The following is a 24568-nucleotide window of genomic DNA, read 5'->3' on the forward strand; positions in this document are numbered from 1 at the left end:
TATAGTAGCATTATATGCAGTGTCCCACCAGTTGGCTTAAAATAGTAATTACTGGAAGCAAATTAACTTTTAACTACTGTTGATTCCTCTTTTTATGCATTCAGGAGTGACACTAGCCTTTTTCATTTCTACATCCTCTGGCATTACACTCTCAGTTGTTGTGCACTGACCTCGATCCTTTAACTAAATGTTCCAGAATGCAGTTTCTATGTTTTTAGATTTACATTCATTGCTTCTAGATTTAAGGACTTCACTGTATTAAACTGCACTTTGTCTCAGTGGGTCAAATACACCATCTGTTCCATCGATTCAAAGTGTGACCTTCAGCCTAACAGAGTACACAGCACTTCCTTGAGTTAAATAAAGCATAACTTCAAGAAAAATATCCAATACTGTTTTAAAATGTGCACGGAAGAATCAATAAACAGTTCACAGCCCAAGATGAAACTTGTTTTAGGGGACAATTACTCTTTGCTTTACTGCCAGTCTGAAAATAAACAGCTTCTATTTCCACTGGGTCTTGTTACTGCTGTCTGCTTGACTGAAATTATCACGTATATTATTATATTTACACATGCTTCTGAGATCCAGCAAGTTGTTTTTTTTTTTTCCCTGAACTGTGTTCAAGAAAACAGAAAATGAGAAGAGAATATGGTAAGACCTAAGTTGTTTTATGTTAGAGTGATCATTTTATTCTACCTAAAGAGAAAACAAAACTATTGGGCACCAGATATAGTGTCCCAAAACTTCCTTGTCTTCCATGCCACACTCAGAAACCACTCCTAGCAAAAATTACTTTCAATTTTATCTTGAAAGAAACCAAAGTGACTGAGCCAACAAAACAGAAAACATATACCCTTTGTAGGTTACAATGCGTTCAGGATGTACGCATAGGAAGTTGGATGTAAAAAATAGTTGACAAACTAAGAGGAGATAGTGACTCCACAAAACACTACAGCCAGTGGCAGAGAACATGGATGCTTTAGGGGAGCACACCAGGAAAGAACATTGGTAGTCAGTACAGTGATACAGGCCCTTCATGCTTTATATACGTGAAGAGCAGGATGCAAGGCACATATAGTGTATCACATGAGACTGTTATACAACACAGCAAGTGTGGAGAATATATTGCCTCTGCTCCTTCGGTAACTATGAGGACAAGTTCTTGTGACTTCAGGTACTTACACAAACCTAATTTTTGAACAACCAAAGTCTTGTATCCAAGTACTTCAATCTTTAAAATACCAAAACACCCTTAGGAGGCTGCGGATCCCACAAGAAAAACTGAGACCTCCCCTAGGAGATAAAGGAATTTAGTTTTTGGTAGAAAGTTAGCACCTTAGCCCAGAGCATACTTTCTCCTTTTGAATGACGTTCTCACAGCAGTACTCTGGCAAATCATTGAACACCACAAGAAGGTAGCAGGGTATTATCACACACAGGGTAAGAATCATAATCAAGCAAAATAGTTAGATTGTTGCTTTAGGAAAACTTTCCATAGAATCACAGAATAATTTTGGTTGGAAAACACCTTCAAGATCATTGAGTCCAGCCATTAACCTGTCACTAAATCATGTCCCTGAGCACCACATCTACATGTGTTTTAAGTACCTCCAGAAATGGTGACTCAACCCCTTCCCTAGGCAGCCTGTTCCAATGCCTGACAACCCTTTCTGTGAAGAAATTTTTCCCAATATCCAATTTAAACCTCCCCTGGTGCAACTTGAGGCCATTTCCTCTCATCCTATCACTTGTTACTTGGGAGAAGAGACCAACCCCCTCCATGCTACAACCTCCTTTCAGGTAGTTGTAGACAGCGATCAGGTCTCCCCTCAGCCTCCTTTTCTCCAGGCTGAACAGCCCCAGTTCCCTCAGCTGTTCCTCATCAGACTTGTGCTCCAGGCTCCTCATCAGCTTTGTTGCCCTTTTCTGTACTCTCTCCAGCACCTTGACCATGGGTCTTTCACAGCTTGAGGTTCAGGGGAAAGTGGTGTTATCTCTGTCAATGCCACGCTCACTCCGAGCATTTAATCAGAAAATGTCCTGAGTTGGAAGAGACCCAACAAGGATCATTGAGTCCAACTCCTGTCCCTGCACAGGACAACCCCACAGTTCACACCAAGTGTCTGAGGGTGTTGTCCAGTCTCTTCTTGAACACTGTCAGGCCTGGGGCTGTGACACCTCCCTGGGGAGCCTGTTCCAGTGCTCCACCACCTTCTGGTTGAAGAACCTTTTCCTAATGTCCAACCTAAACCTGGCACATCTTCCTGCCACTCTCTCCGGTTCTGAAGTGTTCCCAAGGCAGCTATGTCACCAAAAAAGCCGGGCCTTGGCAAGGAAGGCACAGCAGAGCTTCTCTTGGCCTCTCCTCGCCTCGGCTCGGCAGAAGGGACGCGGTGTCCGGCAGAACGACAGCCGCTCTGCAGCGAGAGCCGCCCCCCGCGGGACAGGTCCCCAACAGCCATGTCCAGGCTGGGCTGGGAGGACCGAGGCCGCCGCTCTCCACGCTGCCGCTGCAGGAGGTGGATCCCTGGGAGGCGCTAACCCCGTTCCCTCCGCCCTCCCGCTCCCTCCCTCCCTCCGCGGCTGAGGAGGCGCCTGAGCGCGGCGGCATCTTCTGTTGTCTCACTGGAGGGAGGAGCCGCCGCCGCTTGCGGGGAAGGTAAGTCCCAGAGGAAGGGGACCGCCGCCGCCACCTGTCCCCCCGCCCCTTCCCGCGGGCAGAGCCCTGCTTGCCTCCCCGCTGGGGGCAGCGGAGGCGCCGCGCACTGCACCACCGCTGCTGCCGGGCGGGCGGGCGAGGCCGTGACGCCGGGCTCCGGTGGACGTTCCCGCCCCGCGCCCTTCGCGGGCGGGAGGGGCGGGCGGTGCGCCCCGGTGCTTCCCGCCTAGCGGCCCGGCCGCGGCTGTGGTGGCGTGGGGCGGGCCCGCGGCCTGGGCTGGCCTCGGCTCCGAGCTTTCCTGGGAGGGGGCAGGGTGGCCTGTCCTCCCAGTGCGGTGTTTTGGCCGCCCCACTCGTGGGGACGAGTTTGGGGAAGGGTCCTGTTGACTGTTCTGCCCGTGCTGGGCCGGTGTGGTGCTGTATTCCCATGGGTTGTGTTTCCCAGGAGCCTGGTTTATAAACGGCTGGTAACAGGAGGTTTGTAACTCCTGTCAGGGTTAAAGTTATGTAGCGTTGGAGAGCTCTGGCTGCAAGTGCATGGGGGAAGTGTGAAGCTCGCAGTGTGTTAGACAAGCTGAGCTTGATGACCAGTTCACAGAATCAGAATGTTAGGGATTGGAAGGGACCTCGAAAGATCATCTGATCCAGTCCCCCTGCTGGAGCAGAAACACCCAGATGAGGTTACACAGGAAGGCGTCCAGGCGGGTTTTGAATGTCTGCAGAGAAGGAGACTCCACAACCTTCCTGGGCAGCCTGTTCCAGTGTCTGTTAGCCTCACTGAGAAGAAGTTCCTTCTCAAATTTAAGTGGAACCTCTTGTGTTCCAGTTTGAACCCATTACCCCTTGTCTTACCATTGGTTGTCACTGAGAAGAGCCTGGCTTCATCCTCGCGACACTCACCCTTTATATATTTATAAACATTAATAAGGTCACCCCTCAGTCTCCTCTTCTCCAAGCTAAAGAGACCCAGCTCCCTCAGCCTTTCCTCATAAGGGAGATGCTCCACTCCCTTAATCATCTTTGTTGCCCTGTGCTGGACTCTCTCCAGCAGTTCCCCGTCCTTGAACTGAGGGGGCCAGTTACAGGTTTAATGTAGAGAAAGAATACTTGGGAAACCAAGGGTTGTAATGTGTGGGAATCAGAAGACTGCATTCTGTTTCCTCGTGAAGCTGAAGGTTCTAATATTGATGGATAAAAAGAGAGGGCACAGTTAGCAAAGGGATTTTACTCCAGGTTATGAGCTGAGTCACGTCTGTAGACCAGGATCTGTGTTTGTCCAGGGCCGGGAACCATTTGGGCTGAACTAGTGGTGAAGGGTGTGAAAACAGACATGGAGTAAAGCAAGGGTGGCAAACTCATTTTCACTGGTGGGCACATCAGCCTTGTGGTTGCATTCAAAGGGCTAAATGTAATTTTAGGACTGTATAAATGTAGGAGTAAGGGAAACACGGAGAAATAGTAATCCTGCTGAATGTGGGGTAGAAGAGCTGATGCTGTTCAGGAATGATAAATAAATGTGACAGAATGACACTGGATATGGATGATGTGATGGACTGTAAAGTAACAGGGAGAGATTGTGGAGATCGTGTGGATAAAAAAGGGTCAGCTTGTGATCTTGGATGCATTTTTAATTAGATTAAGTAAATAGAAATAAAATAGAGGACTAAACAGAGACAGGTTTGAAATTCTCAGTTTTAGAAGGTCAAACTTCAAAAAACTAAGAGGATTAATTAGTGATGTTAGCTGCACTGAGGTCCTGAGGGCCCTAGAAGCAAAGAAGGTATGAAGCTGTTTTATGCCAAAGATAGAATCTATTTGGAATTTATATCAAAGAAAAAGAGAAAAGGTCTGTTGAAAATAACTTTTACTCATGTCAAAAAGTATTTTAGGATAAAGACTAGAAAAAGAGCTGACGAGCAAAGAAAAATATAAGAGATAAAGTGCAGTTGTAAAGCAAGAATTGATGAAAGTAATTTTGAGTTAGTTATAGGCAATTGTTTTTTAAGGCTTCTTTACTCATGTAAGTAAAAACAAGAATAGAAGTAAGAGTTGGGAAGCCTCTGTGTGTTATGTCTAATCCAATGTTCTTGCCACTTAACATCGTTCAGTTCCAGTGTTAGAAGACTGTTAAATACCCAAGTGAACAGTTACACAATCATTTACTGATAAAGGGAGTGACCTACCTTTTCCTTCATATACACATTCTATTTACTATTGTACCTGTCCTATAACATATGTTATCTTGTTATGCAGACAGCTGTAACTATCAAAGTTTATAAAAATTCTCAGCTCCAGGTATATAATACCAGTTATATGTGCGTGTGTGTGTATGTGTATTAATAGATATATTTTTAGATATGCTTTTATATAGAGTGTATTTGATGTATATACCTAGGGAAGTTCAGGCTTTGAAAGACTGAACCACGGTCCCAGCTGCCCAGGCGTTGCACGCTGGGTTCTGGAAGGTGCTCTGGCAAGTACCTGGTGTTACAGGGAAGCGTAGCTACAGCCAGGTTCATGCTAGAACCATGCTAGATATAGAATCATAGAACAGTTTGGGTCAGAAGGGACCTTCAAAGGTCATCGAGTCCAACATGGTCTTGAAAAACCTCTTCTCTTGGTGACATAACATGCAGCCATCATAGCTGTAGGCAGGAGGTCTTATTATGGACCAAGGCTGTGATGTGCAGAAAGACTCAGCTAAGCTGAAGTTAGCAAGGAATGTAGGTAAAAAAGACAGGTTTGGTTTATTAGTGCTTATGGGCTTGTTTAGATTTTGGTGGTGGTGGGGTTTGTTTTGGTGTGTGGTTTTTTTTTTTTTTTTTTTTTTTTTTTTTTTTTTAATTAAGGCGTAGACTGTTTTAGAAAATACATTTTATAAATTAAAACTTTTAGTCAAAATGAGGCAAGAAGGACTTTCCTTGGACATCTAAGGAAGTGATTAAAGGTTAGAACTGCAGAAGCTGTGAATATTTCTACTTTAGCAGCTGGAGTGGACTATGGGGTCAAAGATCCAACAGCTCGGCCTGATGTACGGCTCAGCGTTTGGCTGGATCAGGTAACGTCACACTGCTAAAAATTTAGGGTAGGTCATAGAATCTTAGGATCATTTTGGTTCAAAGAGACCCTCAGGTTCATTGAGTCCAACCATTGACCTAGCACTGTCACTAAACAATGTCCCTAAGAACCTCATCTACGTGTCTTTTTAAACACCTCCAGGGATGGTGACTCCACCACTTCCCTGGGCAGCCCGTTCCCATGCCTGACAACTCTTTCCATGAAGAATTTTTTCCTAATATCAAATCTAAACTTCACCTGGCGCAACTTGAGGGAGCATGACAAAATGTGCAGATCTGCGTGCTGCTTTTCTGTTAGTGCAGTATAGTGTTTATGATTACATAGTGACAGAAGAGTTCTTCCCAGACATGCTGATCCTGTGGCATCGAATGGATCCCCAGTCAGGCTCCCACCTGCAAGTGCAATGCCACCTAACATCTGAAGTTTGTACATGGTTTATCCTGAACAACTTGGTGATCTGTTAGTGTTTCTTAAATTCTTAAAGCTTTAACATTTTCTGTACTGAGATTCTTTAAGACCATAAAAATATAATAGTTGTTTCTTTCATATTTTTATTGTATTATTTTGAATTATTTTGCTTTGTTACATGGTTGATATTTTTAATAAAATTATTTTAAAACAAAATCTTTGAATATTTTTGTTTCTCTAAAGCCGGTTCTTGGAACTCTCAAGTCAGAAGGTCAACATGAAGAATCAGTATAAGTTGCAATTCTCCCAAGTCATTTATACAGTAGCTTAAATTTTACGTCACACTTAAAATAGGTAAGAGCTAACAATTGCATCAGTTGTGTTTTATTATGTTTGTGTGTATGTACAGATTACAGGAACTGAAGTATGTTTAGAGTTTTGATTACAATTCAGCAAAGAGAAAGAGCTTTTCAAGTTAATTTTCTGAAAATCTTGGATCAACCACATTAAAAAATGTGAACAAATGTTCTTCGCGAGCAGATTGTTCTTCGTGGGTTAGATTTAGGTTACATTAGATTACATGAGGTTAGACTTAGATACTGGAATGACATCCTGTTCCCAAGAGACTAACAAAATGTTTAATTGTTTTAATACACTTCAAGGTCTGGAGATAATGCTCATTTTATATATATATATAAAATTTTTTTTTTACTGCAGAAGTAAATCACTAATTATGTGAAAATTACTCCAGCATCCTCCTGTAATGCTTTTTAGCACTGAAGGTAGTTCTTGCATTGTTTACATTATCTGAAACATTCAATTGCCTTCAAAAGGTATTCTTGCACTTGTAGAAAGTGTAAATATTTTTAAAAGAAAATATTTTTTGATTGACACCTTATCAGGCTATTTAGCTGCTGACCTTGACATTTCAAGAAGTCTTATTAGAGGCATAATTTTAGTATAAACTTCATTACTGTTTTCTAGTCTTTGTATTTCTGGGTTTCATTGGTTTGTTATACAGTTTCTCTTTCTTCTTGTTAGTCGCTCTATTCAAATATTCATTTTTTTTCAGTCAAGTTGATGGATAGCCAAAATAATTTTCCAGGGTGACTGTAGAATGAGAAAATAATTTGAAACTTTTTTTTTTCTTCTGCTTTAAACGTTTTCCCTCTGGTGGATGATGGTGCATTTTTTTCAGTCGGTTCTATTCTTGTTGCTTACTGGTGAACAATACATCATTCTGCATCAGTGATGCTGACAGACAGTAGTTCTAAGGGGGAGGGAAGCAGATGGAACAGGAATGGAAGAGATAAATAAAATTAATATGAGCAGTGTGTCTTACCATCATCTAAGATTTTTTAAAATCCTAGATGGTTTTATAAAAATCAAATTAGTCAAATTGTCTTGCTAGCCCAAAACCCCAAGGGGTTTTTTTTTTTTGGAGGTGAGGAGGTGTCCCAGGCATCTACATACCATTTTTTAAAAGTGATTTTGTCACTTAGGGCAGAAATTTCGCACCAGACCCTAACGCTTATATTTAAAGCATTGGAGAGTTGAAAAGTCATGCCTTCTGTTTTCTTTCCTGTCTTCTCACTTCTTTCTAAACATTTTTCCCTGATGTATTTGTTCTTTATCACAGCAATATTGAACCTGTATTGAAGGATATTGCTGAGCACAGGTAATAGAACAGTATTCCCACGTCTTCCTTGCTTTTTGTGTGCCATATTTTGTGTGTTGTTTGCATCTTATCTTTCACTGCTTTCATTCTTGGCAAGCAAGTTCTTTTTGGGGATGATGGTGTTACTGCAAATAAAAGGTTTCAAGCATCTAGCTCCGACACAGCTTCCTGCATGTAGGTGAACCTCTGATAATTTCAGTGGGGTCATGCTGGAGATCCATCCTGGAGCCGACAGGTGGGATTGGATGTCATGCCAAAAGAGAGGTGGCATCTGAAAAGATGGTTTTGGTTACTTTTCTTTTTTTCTGGAGATTGAGACAATAAAGCCATGTTAGATCATTTAAATTAGAAATTTCTCTAGCAGTTACCTACCTTGAAAGACCAAGGATGTCGGTCTTTCAGACCATAAATACTCCAGTCTTATAGAATTTCTTGGATCTAGCCTCTAAACTGCATGTAGATTTGCTCTTGCAATCAGTAGGCAGCCAGTGGAGCTTGCATCAGGAGCTCAGAAGTCACAGTCTGATGTCACAACACAAGAAGGGAATGAGAGAAGATGATGCCTTAGTAGGAGATAGCAGTTTTTCAAAAAATCTCTTCCTGTTTCTCCAGGTCTGCAGTTTCTTGGTAAGAGAAAAAGCTGCATCAATGGCAGAATGAGTGACAAGCTGAGTTCTGTCAGTTTATTGACAGCGCTGGATGGAGTAATGACATTTCACTGTTTGTCCGTGAAGAAGGAAGATAATTTTGAAAATAGGCTCATATCTTCCTAGGAAGGGAAAGTGACCTGTTTGGTAGGAATCACTGACAATATTACTGGTCTGTCCTGTCCTGCAAGATGGCTTGGATAAGTTAGCGTCATTTCGTGACTACTCTGGTAGGAAGCTGCTGAGAAATCAAGAATATCAGAGAATCACAGTATCATAGAATCATTTTGATTGGAAGCGACCCTCAGGATCATTGAGTCCAACCATAACCTAACTCTAGCACTAACCCATGTCCCTAAGAGCCCCGTCTAAACACCTTTTAAACACCTCCAGGGATGGTGACTCCACCTCTTCCTGGGCAGCCTGTTCGGTTTCCTTTCCTAAAGAGGTCAGCAAGGTTTTTTTTTCTGGGACTTTTTCCTCCTTATCTTTCCTAAGCCTGTGGTTAGAGTCCTTGGGGAAGAAGCTCCAGACAGACCTCTGATTTGGCAGTTGAGATTCATAAATGCTAAAATTAAGTGTGAGGAAATGGAGTGGAGTACTGAAAATTTTTGTTTGCTTGCCAAGTTCCTAGAGGGAGAATCTACAAGCATGTTTACATTCAAATGAGTCAGTGAACCTGTTTAAATATTTAAGATTAAGTGGTCTTAGAGTGCTAATAGAACTTGACTACTGGAACTAGTATTTGTGTTCCTTCACTCAATCTTACCTGTGCCACAGAAGCATATGTGCCTTACCATGGTTGGATTGGAACCAAGGTCAGAACTTTCAGATTCCAAGACCTCAACTCAGACTGCCAGAGTATGCTGTCCAGATTCTTAAATTGCACTTGGATTCCAGTTAAGAGATTTGTGAAAGTTTAATATCAATATTTTTTGTATTAAAATGCTGTGCATATCCTCAAGAAATGGGTGTTTATAGCAATTACGTTTTCTCCTTTAGATCTGAACTTTAGAATTTATTTTGGAAACACAGCTAGTGAAAATGTATATAAAGTTTTAATACATGAGAAATATCTTGTTTACCTATTTACTTTCTAATGTAAGTATTGCATTTTTTGAAAAAAAAAGTAGTGGGTGGCTATTTTAAGGTAAGTTTTCTTAGCAATTATACACATAAGATTTAGTAGATGGACAACCCTAGTAACTTGCTTGAAATAACTCAGGTATGTTTTTCTTCTGTACCTGAAGTACTCAAATATACAGATTTTTAGCTTTTTTTGATTAAAATACTGTTAGCTCTATATACAATGGTTATTTTTCTTGAAGGAAAATTCGCACAAGTAAGCAAATACAAATCGTCACTAGTATTTTAAAGGTATACAGATAAGAATTAATCTTAGACAGGCTTAATAATATTTTTTCTTTGTTTCCAGGATCCCAGGGTGAATACGTACTCTTAAATCAATTACAGGTTTCTAGAAAGAGCACCTTTGCAGATGCAGACATGTAGCAATCAGTATGTACTTTTACTAGCGTACATGAATTTAAATAAAAGAATAAATGGGTATAATTTGAGTCATCCCACGATCTCCTGCAGGGCCGCTTGGAAATAAGGTGTCTGCGTTTGCAGAACATCTTGAAGAATGGAGTAATTTTCTCTTAGTTATGCGTAAGATAAAATATTATAACTTTTCACTTGTGAGGGCACGTAAGTGATCTTTGTTCTTGAAACCTTAGTGCAAAACTCTTGGCATGTTTGTTGGACTGTGCACAGGTAGGGGGCTGGAGAACCTTTCCTTAGGTAACTGAAATCATCCATCCTAATGTATCTTTCATTATACAAACAAAAAAAAAGTGTGTTTAAAGCCAGACTGTGCTTTTGTCTAAACAGAGGCAATTGAATTGAAATGTTAGAATTTGAAGAACTGTGAATATCAGTTATGTATCAAATGGTTTGAGGAAGGAAATACAGAATTCTGCATTTATATAAATTAGAAAATCCATAGTTAGTAGTTATTCTCTTGGGGAACATGTCAGCCCTGTGGGCTGAGGGTGGGCTAAGAATGGCTGAGAAGAGGGTAACATATATCAGCATTGCCAGGGAGTGTTGCAAATTGATGCTGCAAAATATTGGATAGCCTCGATATTCAGTTTCATAGCAGGACTGCTCACATAACTGGAAATTAAATGTTTCAGAATTGCTGTTCAATAATACAGTCCTGCCCAGGCTGTGGTCATGCCAAAGGCCTTAATTAGTCTTCTTTAAACAGAGATAATGTACACAAAGTCAACTGGTTGCCTCCATGTTGTTTGAACAATATGTATGTTGAAGAAAACAATAACGCATCACTTAACAGCGAGAGCTGTATGCATTAAATTGTAAAGCTTGGTAAATGACCGTGTGTTCTTATTTAGGGCTCTGTTCAGTTTCATGTGTGTGATGATCTAGGGCCATTCAGTTCTTAGTTGCTGTTCCAGCATGGCCTGGGAACCCTATAGATCCACTATTATAATAAATCTGCCAGCCTGGTTTGGTGTCAGGGATGCCCTCGGTCATCTCAACCAGCAGTAGATGTGGATGTGTAGGCACCTGATTCAGGCTTTTAGTCTGTCCTTGTTGAGAGGGAACATGACTTAGCTGCAAGTTATTTCAGTTTGGTTGTGTGTTTGAGCCTTAAGCTCGCAATCAACATGGACAAGAAAATAGCCAGACTTTCACACATGAGCTGAATTTATCATTTAACATCTCAAGCTAAGTGTATAAAATACAGTACGTGTATATAGAGTTGTGGGTTTTGTTAAAGCATAAGCTTAACAGTGTGCATATTCAGTATAGTTGAGCTGCAGCAATTGTTCATTTTTCTATTTGTTTCAAGTAAATAAAATAATCTTTGTTTATTCAATAGATTAAATAATATTTGTTAAATCTTTTACATTTATAATATTTAAATGATATAAACATCAGGTATTCTGTGTTCTTGGTCTGTGTCTTATGGCATGAAGTCGTCTACATAAGAGACATGTTTAGTAACTGGTAGTTTTATAAAGCTATATGTGACATTCCTTTTAAAGTGTGATATGCCTCCAAAAAGTAACTAAGTACCATGGTAACTTCTTGTTATTGGATGTTATTCTGTCTATAGTCAGAATTTTACAGACATTTAATTTTCAGTGAAAAGTAAATAGATGTCCTAGTGCTGGCTGAACCAATGTACCTCAAAGAAAATTATGTGTACAGCTTTCTCATGTGTTGAGTAGAAGCAGCTTGCACAGCTTCAGAGCTGGTTATTCATTTTTTTCAGTTTTACTGAAAGGGAGGTACATGGCTTTATGTTAGGAAATAATTCAAGGACGGTAGAGTTGTGCATATTTATTTAGCAAGAAACATTTGATGTGAAAATCTGTTTCTTTTGGTGATGCCCGTCATAGAAGTTGTACAAGTCATTTACAAATGGCTGGCAATACTTTCTGAAACAGATTGAATATTTTAACAGTTCTCAATAAACCTGAAAGGACCCAAATGTTTTTCTAACGTTGGCTTTCAGAATGCAACTGGAATATTTGAAGGCTTAAGCTGGCATTAAAAAGCCCTGACCAGTGCTTTTTCTTGGCTGAAAGAGATATCTTGGAAAATTACATCAGCAACGTTCTACATTTATTTTTACTACAGTAAAAAGACACCGGAGTATTGTGTTTAATAAAACTTCATCCTTTCCAATCACGATCTGGATTAATTTTAGTATTATACTTGTTTCCAAAAAAAATGTTTTGTCCAAGAATTATTTGTTTAGGTAAGAAAACAGAAGAGCAGAGTCTGTCTAACTGATCACTCTGCAGTTGAATATAAAACTAAAATTGACTGAGCTTCGTGTTTCTTGTTTTCTCACCCCACAGAAGCAAATAGTTCTGGCTTAATATTCTGTATAGTTCTGTAAAGTCTTGTTGCAGCAATATGTTATGGGGATTTTAACCACAGTGCTCTCTCTGCAGGTGGGCACAAGCACAAATCCATATGGAGGATGAATCTCCTCCTTCTCAAGGAGTCAGCGCCAAGGTCAGAGCATCAATTTGTTTTGAGAATTCTGTACTGCTCTACTTAAAAGGAAAAAGCTTGGTTCCATTTAGCGGTAGCTTAGTCCATGCTAGTAGTTTTCAAAATAAACAGAAAACCAAAACTACAAGTAAGAAAATGATACTAACAAAAGAAATGTTGTGTTGATCCACAAAATATTAGAAGAAGAAATATTCATTTCGATTAGGTTGAATTGCTCCTTTGACTTACACGGCTGGTTTAATTAAGTATTAAGTTCTGATGTTACATGTTCCAGCCTAATGTTTCAACAACATAAAATTGTAAGAATTAACTTTCGTAGCATAATTTGATGCAAAAACTTCCTTTCATTTTCCTCTTATTTTCTTTGAATGCTCCGCATGGAAAACTTAACGAATCATGACTCTGATTTTGAGCTTAGTGATGATGCCTTTTAAGGTGACCTGTATAACAAATAAAACTGAATAACCAGCTTTCAGAATGAGTACTGAAGTCAAATGAAGTGTGGAAGTTTTAGGAATAATAATAATACTATCATTATTAGTATTTATTATGTTATAAATATATATTCATAACATAAATATTATTGTTGTTATTATTATTATTTTAGACATAACTGTTACACCTTTGGGATAGGTAGCTGCACCATACGAATTCTTGAACTCTGGTCTAACTCTGTCTTTCATGACTTTGTGCAATATAATGAGGGAACTGATCACTTATGGGACATAAATATTGGCAGGCTGATAGTTCAAACTGTTTTTCCTATTTTTCGGACCAAAAGTGGAAAAGTGTGTGAGGGGAGAAAATCTTGAAAGGTGAGAGAATATCTCTTACTGAGTTTAATGTGATAGTTCCAGAGACAAGATTTAGATTATGGATGTTTTTTAGTCTGATAAAGTTTGTTGGTGTTTCTTTTGTAAAACAAAATCAGTGCCATGTTTCTTTGGGTGCTTTTCATAGTGGTGTGGTTTTTTTTTTCTCAATATATTATTTTAGTGTTAAGAAATGCTACAATTTGCATTTTTTTATCTTGTTAATGATGAGAGTAGAACATGAGTGCTTTGTAGAAGGAGGTTACACAAAAAACCTTCTCTATTTTAGATGAATGCATTCTGACCCACTGTGCACTTGGAATTTAGAGCCCACATTTTAAAGAATATACTGGTTTGTGGTGGAAAAAGGAGATGGTGGTGTTTCTCAAAACCATTTTTACTGTGTAAAGGTATGCATTTCTCTCTGTCTAGGTATTTGATATGATTTTTTATAATATCAGGTCTTGGAAGCAACATTGTTGTCAGCCCTGAAGATGCTGGATGTTGGGAAATGGCCAATTTTTTCTCTCTGTTCCCAAGAAGAGCTCAAGTTAATTCGTCAAGCCTGTGTATTTGGCAGTGCTGGTAATGAAGTGTTGTATGCAACAGAAAATGATGAGGTAATTGTCCAAGAGTGTGTATGAACATGACATATTTAATCACTTATGTATCGAGTTATTCTGAAAGCCAGTACTATAATAGGGTATCTTGTAAAAAGTTGCATGCGAAAATACCTGATTGTTACTGAAACATTTTCAGTTCAGATTAATGGTGATCAGAGGATAAAGAGAAGATCACATTGGATGTTTCTTGAAGGTGCATAGTGGCAGAATGAGAAGCAGTGAACACAAGCTGGAAGGTGAACAATTCTGATTCAGTTTTAGGAAGAAAAATTTACCATGAGCGTGGTTAAATCCTGGAGGAGTTGTGAGATCTTTTCCTTGGAGGTGTTCAAGGCTCAGCTGGACATGGTCAACTGATCTGCTTAGACCTTTGTTGAGCAAGGAGGTGGACCAGCTGACCTTTGGAGGAGGTCCTCCATTCCAACCTAAATCATGGTTCTGTGATTCTTTTATAACAGGTTTTTGTGCTTGGCATGAACTGCAGTGGGTGTTTGGGAACAGGTGACATGCAGAGCACTATTGAACCAAGGAGGCTGGATTCTCTATGTGGCAAAAAGATAGCCTGTCTGAGTTATGGAAGTGGCCCTCACGTTGTTCTTGCTACAGAAGGTGAAGTATGATCTGAATGCTGCTCTTTCAGATAATCCACTTTAGTTAGTCCAGGTGTGAAAGGTCTGTGCTGGTAACATAAGAGAGGGAATAGGAATATACATTCTAGGCTATCAAGTCCAAAGTAATAAAGAAATTGAAATGGGGACTCCTGACTGTCATTTCATCCTTTTCTCTTCTGTATTGCAGTATCTCCATTTTTTTAGGTATATGATTTCCTTTACTAAGATTATGATGATACTGTCCATTTGGATTTGTGGTCAACAATATGTGAAGGTAGCATTGGTATGTCCATGTGATTAAGATCCATAAAGGGCATACATATATGCACTTAAATATGTATATTGTTATTGAATTTACTTTTCAGTTTGTAATTTTATGTTGTATGCTCATTGGAAAAATAGAGATTTCAAACCAGCTTTTTACATTTTTATTGTAGAAGGAGAAGTGTATACGTGGGGCCATAACGCTTATAGTCAGTTGGGCAATGGTACAACGAATCATGGTTTCGTTCCCTGCCAAGTCTCTACTAACTTGGTGAACAAGAAGGTCATTGAAGTTGCCTGTGGCTCTCATCATTCTATGGTGTTAACATCTGATGGAGAGGTGAGAATACCTGGAATAAATCTCTCTTTTCTCTTAATGAAATTCACATTTGTGAGAAACAGGGAAACAATCTGCACCTGGACCACTAGATGTTGCTTCTTGCCACCCTCACAGTGCTGGTGCAACACAAATGTTTGATAAAAATGGAAAACCTGTTAGGGTCCAGCTACTTTGAAGTGCATGCAGAACATTGATATTTGTGCCATATCTGCTTGCAATAAGAAATTGTAATTTCTTATTAGAGGGTAGTCAGTTCCTTTCTATGCTATACTCTAAATGCTTAACGGCATTAAAGCTGGCATTACTATAAATCACGTTCATGTAAGGAGTTCTACTCACCAAAGTAAAAAATTTTCCGTCATTTACTTTGAGGTGCCATTTGTGCTCAGTTAGCCATTCTACTTTGGGTTCTGGAAAAGCAGCAATGAATTCTTCCAGCATTAATGCAACTGCGTCTTACCTTTGATTGAAGGAACATAGAAGAATTGAATATATAAATACTATGAGTGGCCTATTTGATGATTAAATTGTAAAGTCATGTATCTTACTATATCTTTAAAAGAATACATCCACTTGAACTCAAAATGTAAATGTTTATCCGTGTAACTTTTTTCTCTCTTGAATATGTACTTTGTACTTTATATATATATAGTCGTCTTTTATGACAATTCTTTTACAACAGGTATACACATGGGGTTATAATAACTCAGGCCAAGTTGGATCTGGTTCAACAGCTAATCAGCCAATTCCTCGAAGAGTTACCAGCTGCCTACAGAATAAAATAGTAGTTAATATTGCTTGTGGACAGATGTGCTCTATGGCTGTGGTGGAAAATGGAGAGGTAGGAAACTTTAAGTGAATTTTCTGACTGAATTTTATTTTATGTAATGTCATGAAATTTAGATAATTTCAAACTTGTCAGTAATGAGTTACTACTCAGAAAAGAAGTGTACCTTAGCACAGCACCTCAAATCTGCCTGCTTATACTGCTTGTAAATCCTTTGTCATGAGTTGTCCAGCACATTCTGACATACTTAAGTGCATATTCCTATCCGTGCTGATTATGATTTCTTCTTTAGATAGTAGGTAGAGTGAAACAGGGAAAATTGTTCACTGACATTTAGTTTATGGCTTTTTGGTTTGTGAGATTCCTCATAAAATTCAGCAGCTGTTACTTGGTGTCAACTATTGAAGTTGGAAGGGATGCTAGTATCAAATTTCAAATTTACTTGAAAATACTGTTCTGAAGTAAAAATAGCATTGTGAGGGTTGGGAGATTTTTACAGATTTCAGGATTAAATCATATTGAATCTATATATAAATCTATATATATGTATATATACTTAGCATTTCATGCTAGCTTTGTTTTTCTGTATGTAAAATAAACTAAATTTGTATCACTGACCAATTTTTAGAGATGGTATTGTATTCTAGCAAAAATGGAAGGACTGATGAATAGGTTATCCTGCTGCTGTCTTTAGCATTTATAGAAAAATAAATTATTGTCTGGAGTAGAATCATAAGTGTCAAGATTGTGAGAATAATCAGTGAATGCAATTTTAATTTTCAGCGTTCATATGTGCACACTTTATCTGAAGAGAAAACAGAGAAAACACAAGTACATAGCATATATTTGTTCTATGCCAGTAGTCCTTGAATCCCTGTCATACTTGTTTATCCTCATTGCAAAGACACAAAGAGGTTGTCGTGTTCTTGTTGGTTTAGTTCATGAACTGAGGATTTTGGGCAGCCCACATCCTCTCTGGCTCCCTTGCTCCAAGCATTTCAGTTTAGACCTAAGCAACTACTGACTGTTTGCAGTAGAACATATGTCCCTGAAATTTTCAGAGCTCAGTATTTTCCCTTTTTCTTATATTCAGCATGAAGCTGTTAACAACCTACTCAAACTGTTGTGCGTGGCTTCCAGTTTATACTTGTTTTAGTGTGTTTTCTGTTTGAGGATTTTTGAATGAGAAATTAGCTCTTTGAGAAAAGGGAAGTATTCATACTTCATTAACTCTGTGCTAGGAAACAGCCATGTAAATCACTTATTTTCTACTCTTCATATTAAAATAGTGTAGTCTTACATAATCAGACTCTTAAAGAGCAACATGAATATGGAGGTTTAGAATTTTATGAGCTCACAGTTGGTATTAAACAGGAAATATTGAAAATTATAACTGCAACTCTGAAGTAGTAATATTACTTTCAAATGCAGTGGATAGTAGCAAACAGTGAAAATCCCTGTCTGTGTTTTCCAGGTCTATGTGTGGGGTTACAATGGGAATGGGCAGCTTGGCCTGGGCAGCAGCGGCAACCAGCCAACGCCGTGCCGAATAGCAGCTTTGCAAGGAATCCGCGTACAGCGGGTACGTGTGCCACGCTCCATCTCACAGCCTTGATCGACAGTTGGAAATGTGCTGAGGCATGTTCTGTGTTTAAAAGAGATAGTCCTTTATCTCTTTGTTTAAAGTGCCATTTATCAGAATAAAAACACGTATCTGAAAATAGGCCTCTGTCAGTCTGAAGAAGCTGTGACCCTGTGGAGTTCAGTGGGAATTTTGCCATTGGCTTTGGTGAGGTCAGGATTTTACTTAAGGAGGACTAGGCCATTAAAATGTTTGGTCTTTTTGTTCCTGTGACACTTAATTAAAAAAAAAAAATGCTGTCATTCTAATAAATAAGAAAGTCTTCTTAGGCTACCCCATTCTTCATTAACCTCTCTCTTCTTTTCTGGGAAAGTGCTGCAGTTTAGCATTTCTGTCTTTCCAACAGACTGAATATCACTTTTAGAATTGCACTCCAGACAATGACTAACTGGTGTTTGGAGTCTGAACAAATTGTCTCCAGCTGCTTTTGGTCAATAGTTGATAGGATTCCATGCTTGGTCTTGATCTTCAGTGGCTACTACACTTTACCAAATAGCTGGGCTGTCACTGGTGTAAGTAGCAAACTGATAACATCTTCTGACTGATAAGAAATATTGAAAGTAACCACAGAACTGATACTGGAAGTTTGTAATTGCTTTATCCAAAATAGAGGATATTGTCAGGAAAACGACATATTCTGCTAGAAAACATTGGGTTTGTAGCCTAGTGAAAATTTACAAGTGTTTTGACATTTGGATCCTATTTATTACATTTACTCGGGGAAGTTATGGGTTTTAAAAATCTTCTAAAGTAAACTCCTTTAATTACATAGTTTTAGGTTCAATTGCTAGGATATAGACAGTAACTTGGCTGGTAACAATTACTGTTGGAGAATAACGTAAGAAAGTGAATGTTATTTTCCTCTGCACTTATTCTCCTGTTTAGAGAGTATAAGTGCTCCAGCAAGTTTGACTTAGATCTCATTTCCATCTGCTTAATTTGCTGGATGTCGATTAATACCAAGTTGTAGACCTCCAACCAGTAAATAACTGAAGGATTTATTTCATTTAAGGCACATCTCATGCTTCATGGATGTCAGTGGGCTACAGGTACTTATGGTATGTCTGCTTTGCAGATTATATAAAGATATGTGAGCTAGTTTTGAACAACACAGGCTCTGGTGAGCACTAGATCTGTCACAGGGAGGAGACAGTTCTGTGTGGCTGCAGCCAGGGAGGAGAAGGGCAGATAGGGAGGCCTTGCCTGTTCTTAGAGCGGTGAATTATTCATTTTGGAGCCCATAAAGTAAGGTCAGTGCAAGACCCAAGCTGCCTTTTTCTACATTTTTTCCTGCATAGTATTCATACTTTTCATATAGTTTTCCTTTTTTCCCCAAAAATTTCTAGCTATTCTTGTGCTGTGCTCTTGAGATTATCTGTCAGGCTTTCTCACTGATACAATTTTTGCCTCAAGGTCACCTCATCTACTTTGCTTCCCCTTTCAATAAACTTGCCAGTATCTGTAGTTTTTGTAATTTTTACGCTGGTATAGAATCAATAGCATTAACATATAGCATAACCTGTATCTGTCTGTATTAACTTACTGTGACATAAAAATGAGATTTTTCTTTTTATTATTCCTTATAGGTTGCCTGTGGCTATGCACATACATTAGTGCTAACAGATGAAGGTCAGATTTATGCCTGGGGAGCCAATTCATATGGCCAGTTAGGTACTGGGAATAAAAGTAACCAGTCATACCCTACGACAGTTATTGTGGATAAGGACAGGTAATACTTACAATCTAGCAGTCAGACATCAGTTGACATACTCTCAAAAGAGCTACAGAAAATTATGGCATTTTTAAGCTATTTTTTGGCAGAAATAGCCTGTAATTTTTTTGCAGTGGTTCTTTTGCTAAATGTGAACAGACTGAAAATTTATCTGACACACAAAATCAGTGCATTGAAGTTTGATTTTTCACTGAAAGTGCTTGAATCTGCCCCATAGCACCCTTGTGAAAGATGAACTGAATGTTCTGAGCCCAAATGTGCTATTTTCTGCTTCGGCTCGTACTGTGCTTTGTAGGCCTTAATTGCAGTTTCTCTTCAATGGTGTAGTTTCATTGTTTGAAGTAAATGATAAAAGCTTTATTGTCTCTGAATATAAATCATATTTTAATATGCTGTTTTTGACAAGCAGTACACACAGAAAATATGAAGAGTGGACATCTGCAATTTGTTTTATTTCTGCTATTAAATCTGACTCATAAAACAGGATGGACAAAAAGGGAAGAACTCTTTCTTGGCTTTGTTGGTTGAAAATTAAGCTTAGACTTTTACAATTAAAAATTTCCTATAAGTCCCCTGTGGTAGTGAAGCAGTTATTTCTATTGCTGACATAAAGCTGTTTATGTATGTGGCCAGAAATTCAAATCTGTCCCTTACTACCGAGGTCTTCATTTTGGCCTCCTGTCATGAAAAAGAACAAGAGTGAGATGTCCCCCTTAAGCCTGTGTCTGTGAACATTCTTGTAAGGAAGAGGCAGCTCCTCTCTGGGCATAAAACGTAGCCTGGTTTTGAACCTTGCTATTTCTTTAGGGGTGTTTGTTCTTTTGCTTAAAACATAACTGATTTTTTTCCAGACCTTTTGGCTGCAGTTAAAATGTTACCACATTTTAACACAAATTTTAATGTTGTATGCTGCCTTTTGCTTTTGTTGGCCAGAATGTGCATTCCTGGTGTCAGTGAGACAGTTACCTCACCAAAGCCTGCAAGATTTGTACATATGGCTTTAAACAAGTTGTTTCTCAGCTATTTTCCCCAGGCAGCTGGGAAAAGAAGTAAACAAGCACTAGTTCAGACTGCAAAACAGTCCATTGTGTAATGGTGTACACAATGGGAGTTTTGAAATCCTAAATCAACTTCAGGCTTAGTGAGATAGCCTAACATAGCTAAAGTACAGTTAGAAACAGCTTTCAATGCTGTTTCATTCTAATTTTTAATTTTAAAAACATAAGCCTGTTAAACTTAAGTAGTAATAATTGTATGAGTAATGACATTTCAGCATTTCAGTTAGAAGAAGTATGTTTAAATTCCTGGTTTATAACCGTTACCAATAAGCAAGCAGGAAAAAGGGTGTTTTTTTACACTTTTTTTGAAACAGCTCCTCATTTCTTTCTTCATCATCTGCAAGTGCCCCTTCCCTGCAGCTTAATGCAGTCACTCACCTCACTGCCCAGCACCACCGAGGACATTCAGAGACCTGAAACCCATCACAGCTTTGTCTGGGGGCGCCGAGGGGGTCAGTAGAGCATGTGCTGCAGCAGATATACTGCTCTGCCACCACAGTGTCTCCTCACTCCCAAGATGCTTTTTCACTGAGAAACTTTCTGAATGCACACTATTTGAAGAAAAATCGATAGCCCTTTAAATTTTGCTATGTATGGTAGAAAAACATTCTTGCAATTGGAAGTGTGTGCATGCTTACAAATATGTTTTGCACCAGAGAAGGACAGGAGGTAGCGAGCTTCTCCACTGCATTTTTGCTCTTATTAGAGTGACTTGCTTTTTTTCTTTCTTTGCTTGTAAATTCAGAGTTATAGAGATCGCAGCCTGCCACTCTGCTCACACGTCAGCTGCCAAGACCCAGAGTGGCCAGGTGTACATGTGGGGCCAGTGCCGTGGGCAGTCAGTGATCCTTCCCCACCTCACGCACTTTGCCTGCACTGACGACGTGTTTGCTTGCTTTGCTACCCCCGCCGTTATGTGGCGTCTTCTATCAGTAGGTGAGCTTAAATATTTTTTGGTTTGACTTCTTCTGAATAGAGTCATTACTTCATAGAACAGTCGTGTGTATTTGAAGCCTAAATTTAGTATATTGCAAGAATTTATGCTGGGAAGCATAATCCTAATTGTATATTACAAATGTGTAAATGGTTATAAGGAATTGTAAAAAAATGCTGAGGTCTAATGGCAGTGCTAAATGATTGTCTGTTTTATTTATGTGGTTTATTTCTATGGGGAAATGCCTTGGGTGTGGGGAGGTGAGTCTTTTTTTGTATAGCCACTGAATGTTACTGTACAATGGCACGGGTGGAGAAGCCGATTTTGAATTTGGGGACTTGAGGGAGCCACGCAGAACCCTTAGGAACTCTGAAGCTTTCTTTGATGTACTTAAGTAAACTACTAAGAACGAGGGAGCCAAATTCCCATTTTCAGAATTGGCCGCAGGTGCTTAGAGTCTCATCACGAGTGATCAAGACCCAGGCTTCTGAGGAGACAAGTTTCTGGATCTCAGATATTTGATTAACATTAAGGTCTGTCTTGCTGGCCTTGGCTAGAATGCGGATCACATTGTCTAACAGAGAGCTCGTTCTTCAGCTACAAATCCAATTCCATATTGGTTGCTAATAAACCTACTGGGTTTGCTGACCTGATCGAAGATGAGACTCTTGGGATTGTCTGTAGGTGTCATCTGGGAGCTTAAGCTAAAAGCTAGAATGCAGGAACCTGTTAATTTGTAATTTGAACAGTATTGAGGCCATCACGCTGCCGTTACACTTCTGTACTACCTTCGTAATTGCTTCTTTGTTGCTGTATGCTTTTGTCTGACAATTGTAGAACACTCCTTGCTCCCTTGGTACCTTCTGTATGCCGAGGTAAGGAAATTCTGTTAATAGCACTCATGTATCAGCTTTGAGAGACCAGAGGATTAAGTGGAGGATTCGGTTGTCAGGAAACTTCTTTTCCAAAATTCATGTTTTAGGGCACAGTCCAAAGACCCCGATTTTCTGTAGGTTGAGGCAGTTGTGCTTTCTAGGATGGCTTCTTCAGAACTGGAAGATACATCCTTAACTGCTGTGAAAATTCTTAATATTCCTAATATTTGCCTTCTACTAATTAGATATAAATTGTGTTACTGCACTAAAATCTCAGGCAATGGAGTGGTTCATTCCATGCAAACATATGTTTGTCAGTTGTAAATTCTACACAAAAGTATCTGTAGTATGTTCAGAATTTTCTTCCATAAGAAATGATTATTTTATTAAGGAAATGAGGCATTATTAGCATATGTAGCTTAATCATTAGTTCAGTTATATGTATCTTTTTATGTACTCTAGGAGGGTTCTGGAGCTCTTCAGCTTCCACTTCTTCTTGCCCAGTTAAAATATTACTTCCTGCTTTCAGAATTTCCCCTCCATTTTTTCCTCTTGTCTTTGTTGCATACTGAGGAAATTTTAAAGGGAGTTTGGAAGAAGACAAGAAGCAAAACCTGCCTCTTATTTCACTCCTCAGAGGGAAAACAACTGCTTAAGTGGGACTGAAACTGTCACAATTTTCCAGTGTTCCTTTCCGCAAATTCGCTTTTTCTTATCTTCTTTCACAAATGCTGCATCAGGTCAGAAATGCTATTTTAGGTCAGCTAAAAGAGTCCTGAGTGGGATTATATTAATATATCGTCATTCATGTAATTATCACCTTTATGCTGAAGACTTCCAAGTAACCCATTTATTAATAAGCATATTGCTCATTAATAATAATAATACTCATAGATACTCACTCTCTTTAACAGAGTGTGGTTAAGGCTACATTCATAACTATTTCCCAAGACATCTTTTATCCCCAGCTTCATTGTCATCGTGAACAATACCCCCAGCCTCCTTGCTCTGCTTGGCACCTTGGGAGTCATTTTTGACTGCAGCAGCTCCTTTTATTTTTGTTGGTTTTTTGACCTTGACTTCTTGCTCCACTTGGAAATACTGTTGCAACACTGTAGCAACATTGTACCAAAACCAGAGGAAAAGGTTATTTTTTTTTTTGAATAGGACTGATTTCAGGTGCGCTTTCAAACCCACTTTTCTCATATGCACCAAGTGGTCTGTCCGGCATCCCTGCACTGAAATGTGTGTTCAGGTGGCTTGAGCAGGGTTCCTTGTGGTGACATGGAACAAAGGACACTGGCTGTCAGGCCCTCATTGTGTCTCCTGGATTCGTTTTCGTTAGGTGACTCTGTGCTGGTTTCGGCTGTGCCTTTTGCACGCTCTAGGAGCTGAGAGAGAGCGGTCTCCTCACCCTGTCCCGCCTTGGTGAGCTGTCAGGACTCGCTGTTGCTCATCTCCTGATCCAAGTGTGGTGAGAACCACCAGGCAGCTGCATCCTGGGATCCTGACATCTGCAGAGCAAGGTGCCAGGGACATCTGCCAGGCTTGTCACCCTTCTCCTGTTGTACTCCAGTCCTTCCACATCCTCGAGTTCCCCTTTGTTCCCCTTTTGTGGCAGTTTTAACATTTCTATTACAATTCTTAGCGCTGACTGCTGAGGAGTTTTTCTTGGCTTTGTGCCTTGTCAGTGTGAGCTGCCTCTCCATTTCCTTCCTCTGCTTCCCCCTTCACTGCCATAACAAATAAAAGCACCTGTTTTCCCTCTTAAGGATTTTGTAACTGAACCCCACTACGTTCAGTTTAGCTCTGTGGGCTGTAGGAGTCACCTGAAGATGTTTGTTAGTGGACATCTGAACTGCCACCTGACTTTGAAGAAGAGCTTCAGCTTTGCATTGGTTGTTACAATGATTACATATTCAGATAACCACATTGTACAAAAGAAGAATTAACAAGTATTTTACAGCCTCACTGTGTCAGAAGGATTTTTTATTATCATTACATTGGGTATCATCTCCCACCACCTCCAATCCTTTTACCTGTAATCCAACACACTTTGATAATTATTGTCCTAATTGGCTATACCTGAACATAGGTGACATCCTTGGGGAAAAAACCAAAAATGTGCTAAGCAAAGTGCAATAGTATCAAACAATGTGTGTTAAGTTTTTTTTCTAGAGCTTGTGGTGAAGGTCTTTCCATTTCGAGCAGAATACTATTCTTATTTCTACCTCGGTAGGTTCCAGGAATTAGCATTTATGTAATTTTCTGTAGAGAACAGCTTATTAGTGATGCACAAAATTTGTATAAACCAGTAATGTGTATTTATATGGTAAGAAGACAAAATGTTTTCTAGGTTAA

General features: G+C 39.4%; 1 protein-coding gene across 4 annotated transcripts in view; it reads left to right on the forward strand.

Annotated features, from left to right (window-relative positions):
* Positions 1-2576: 2576 nt before the first annotated feature.
* The window catches only part of RCBTB2 (RCC1 and BTB domain containing protein 2), a 34046-nt gene continuing 12054 nt past the window's right edge, over positions 2577-24568 (forward strand). The window contains exons 1-10 of one of the 4 annotated variants that reach the window (XM_071805541.1): positions 2577-2662; positions 6392-6502; positions 12466-12529; positions 13803-13961; positions 14423-14573; positions 15013-15179; positions 15862-16020; positions 17441-17548; positions 19195-19337; positions 21144-21334. In XM_071805541.1, coding sequence (XP_071661642.1) covers positions 12488-12529; positions 13803-13961; positions 14423-14573; positions 15013-15179; positions 15862-16020; positions 17441-17548; positions 19195-19337; positions 21144-21334 — 1120 coding nt within the window. In that variant the 5' untranslated portion in view covers positions 2577-2662; positions 6392-6502; positions 12466-12487. Of the gene's footprint in view, positions 2663-5557; positions 5721-6391; positions 6503-12465; positions 12530-13773; positions 13962-14422; positions 14574-15012; positions 15180-15861; positions 16021-17440; positions 17549-19194; positions 19338-21143; positions 21335-24568 lie in introns of those variants that run through there. The other 3 variants (XM_071805542.1, XM_065858620.2, XM_065858799.2) reach the window with 3 other exon arrangements.

The sequence above is a fragment of the Patagioenas fasciata genome, chromosome 1, assembly GCF_037038585.1.
Source record: "Patagioenas fasciata isolate bPatFas1 chromosome 1, bPatFas1.hap1, whole genome shotgun sequence".
Lineage (NCBI taxonomy): Eukaryota > Metazoa > Chordata > Aves > Columbiformes > Columbidae > Patagioenas > Patagioenas fasciata.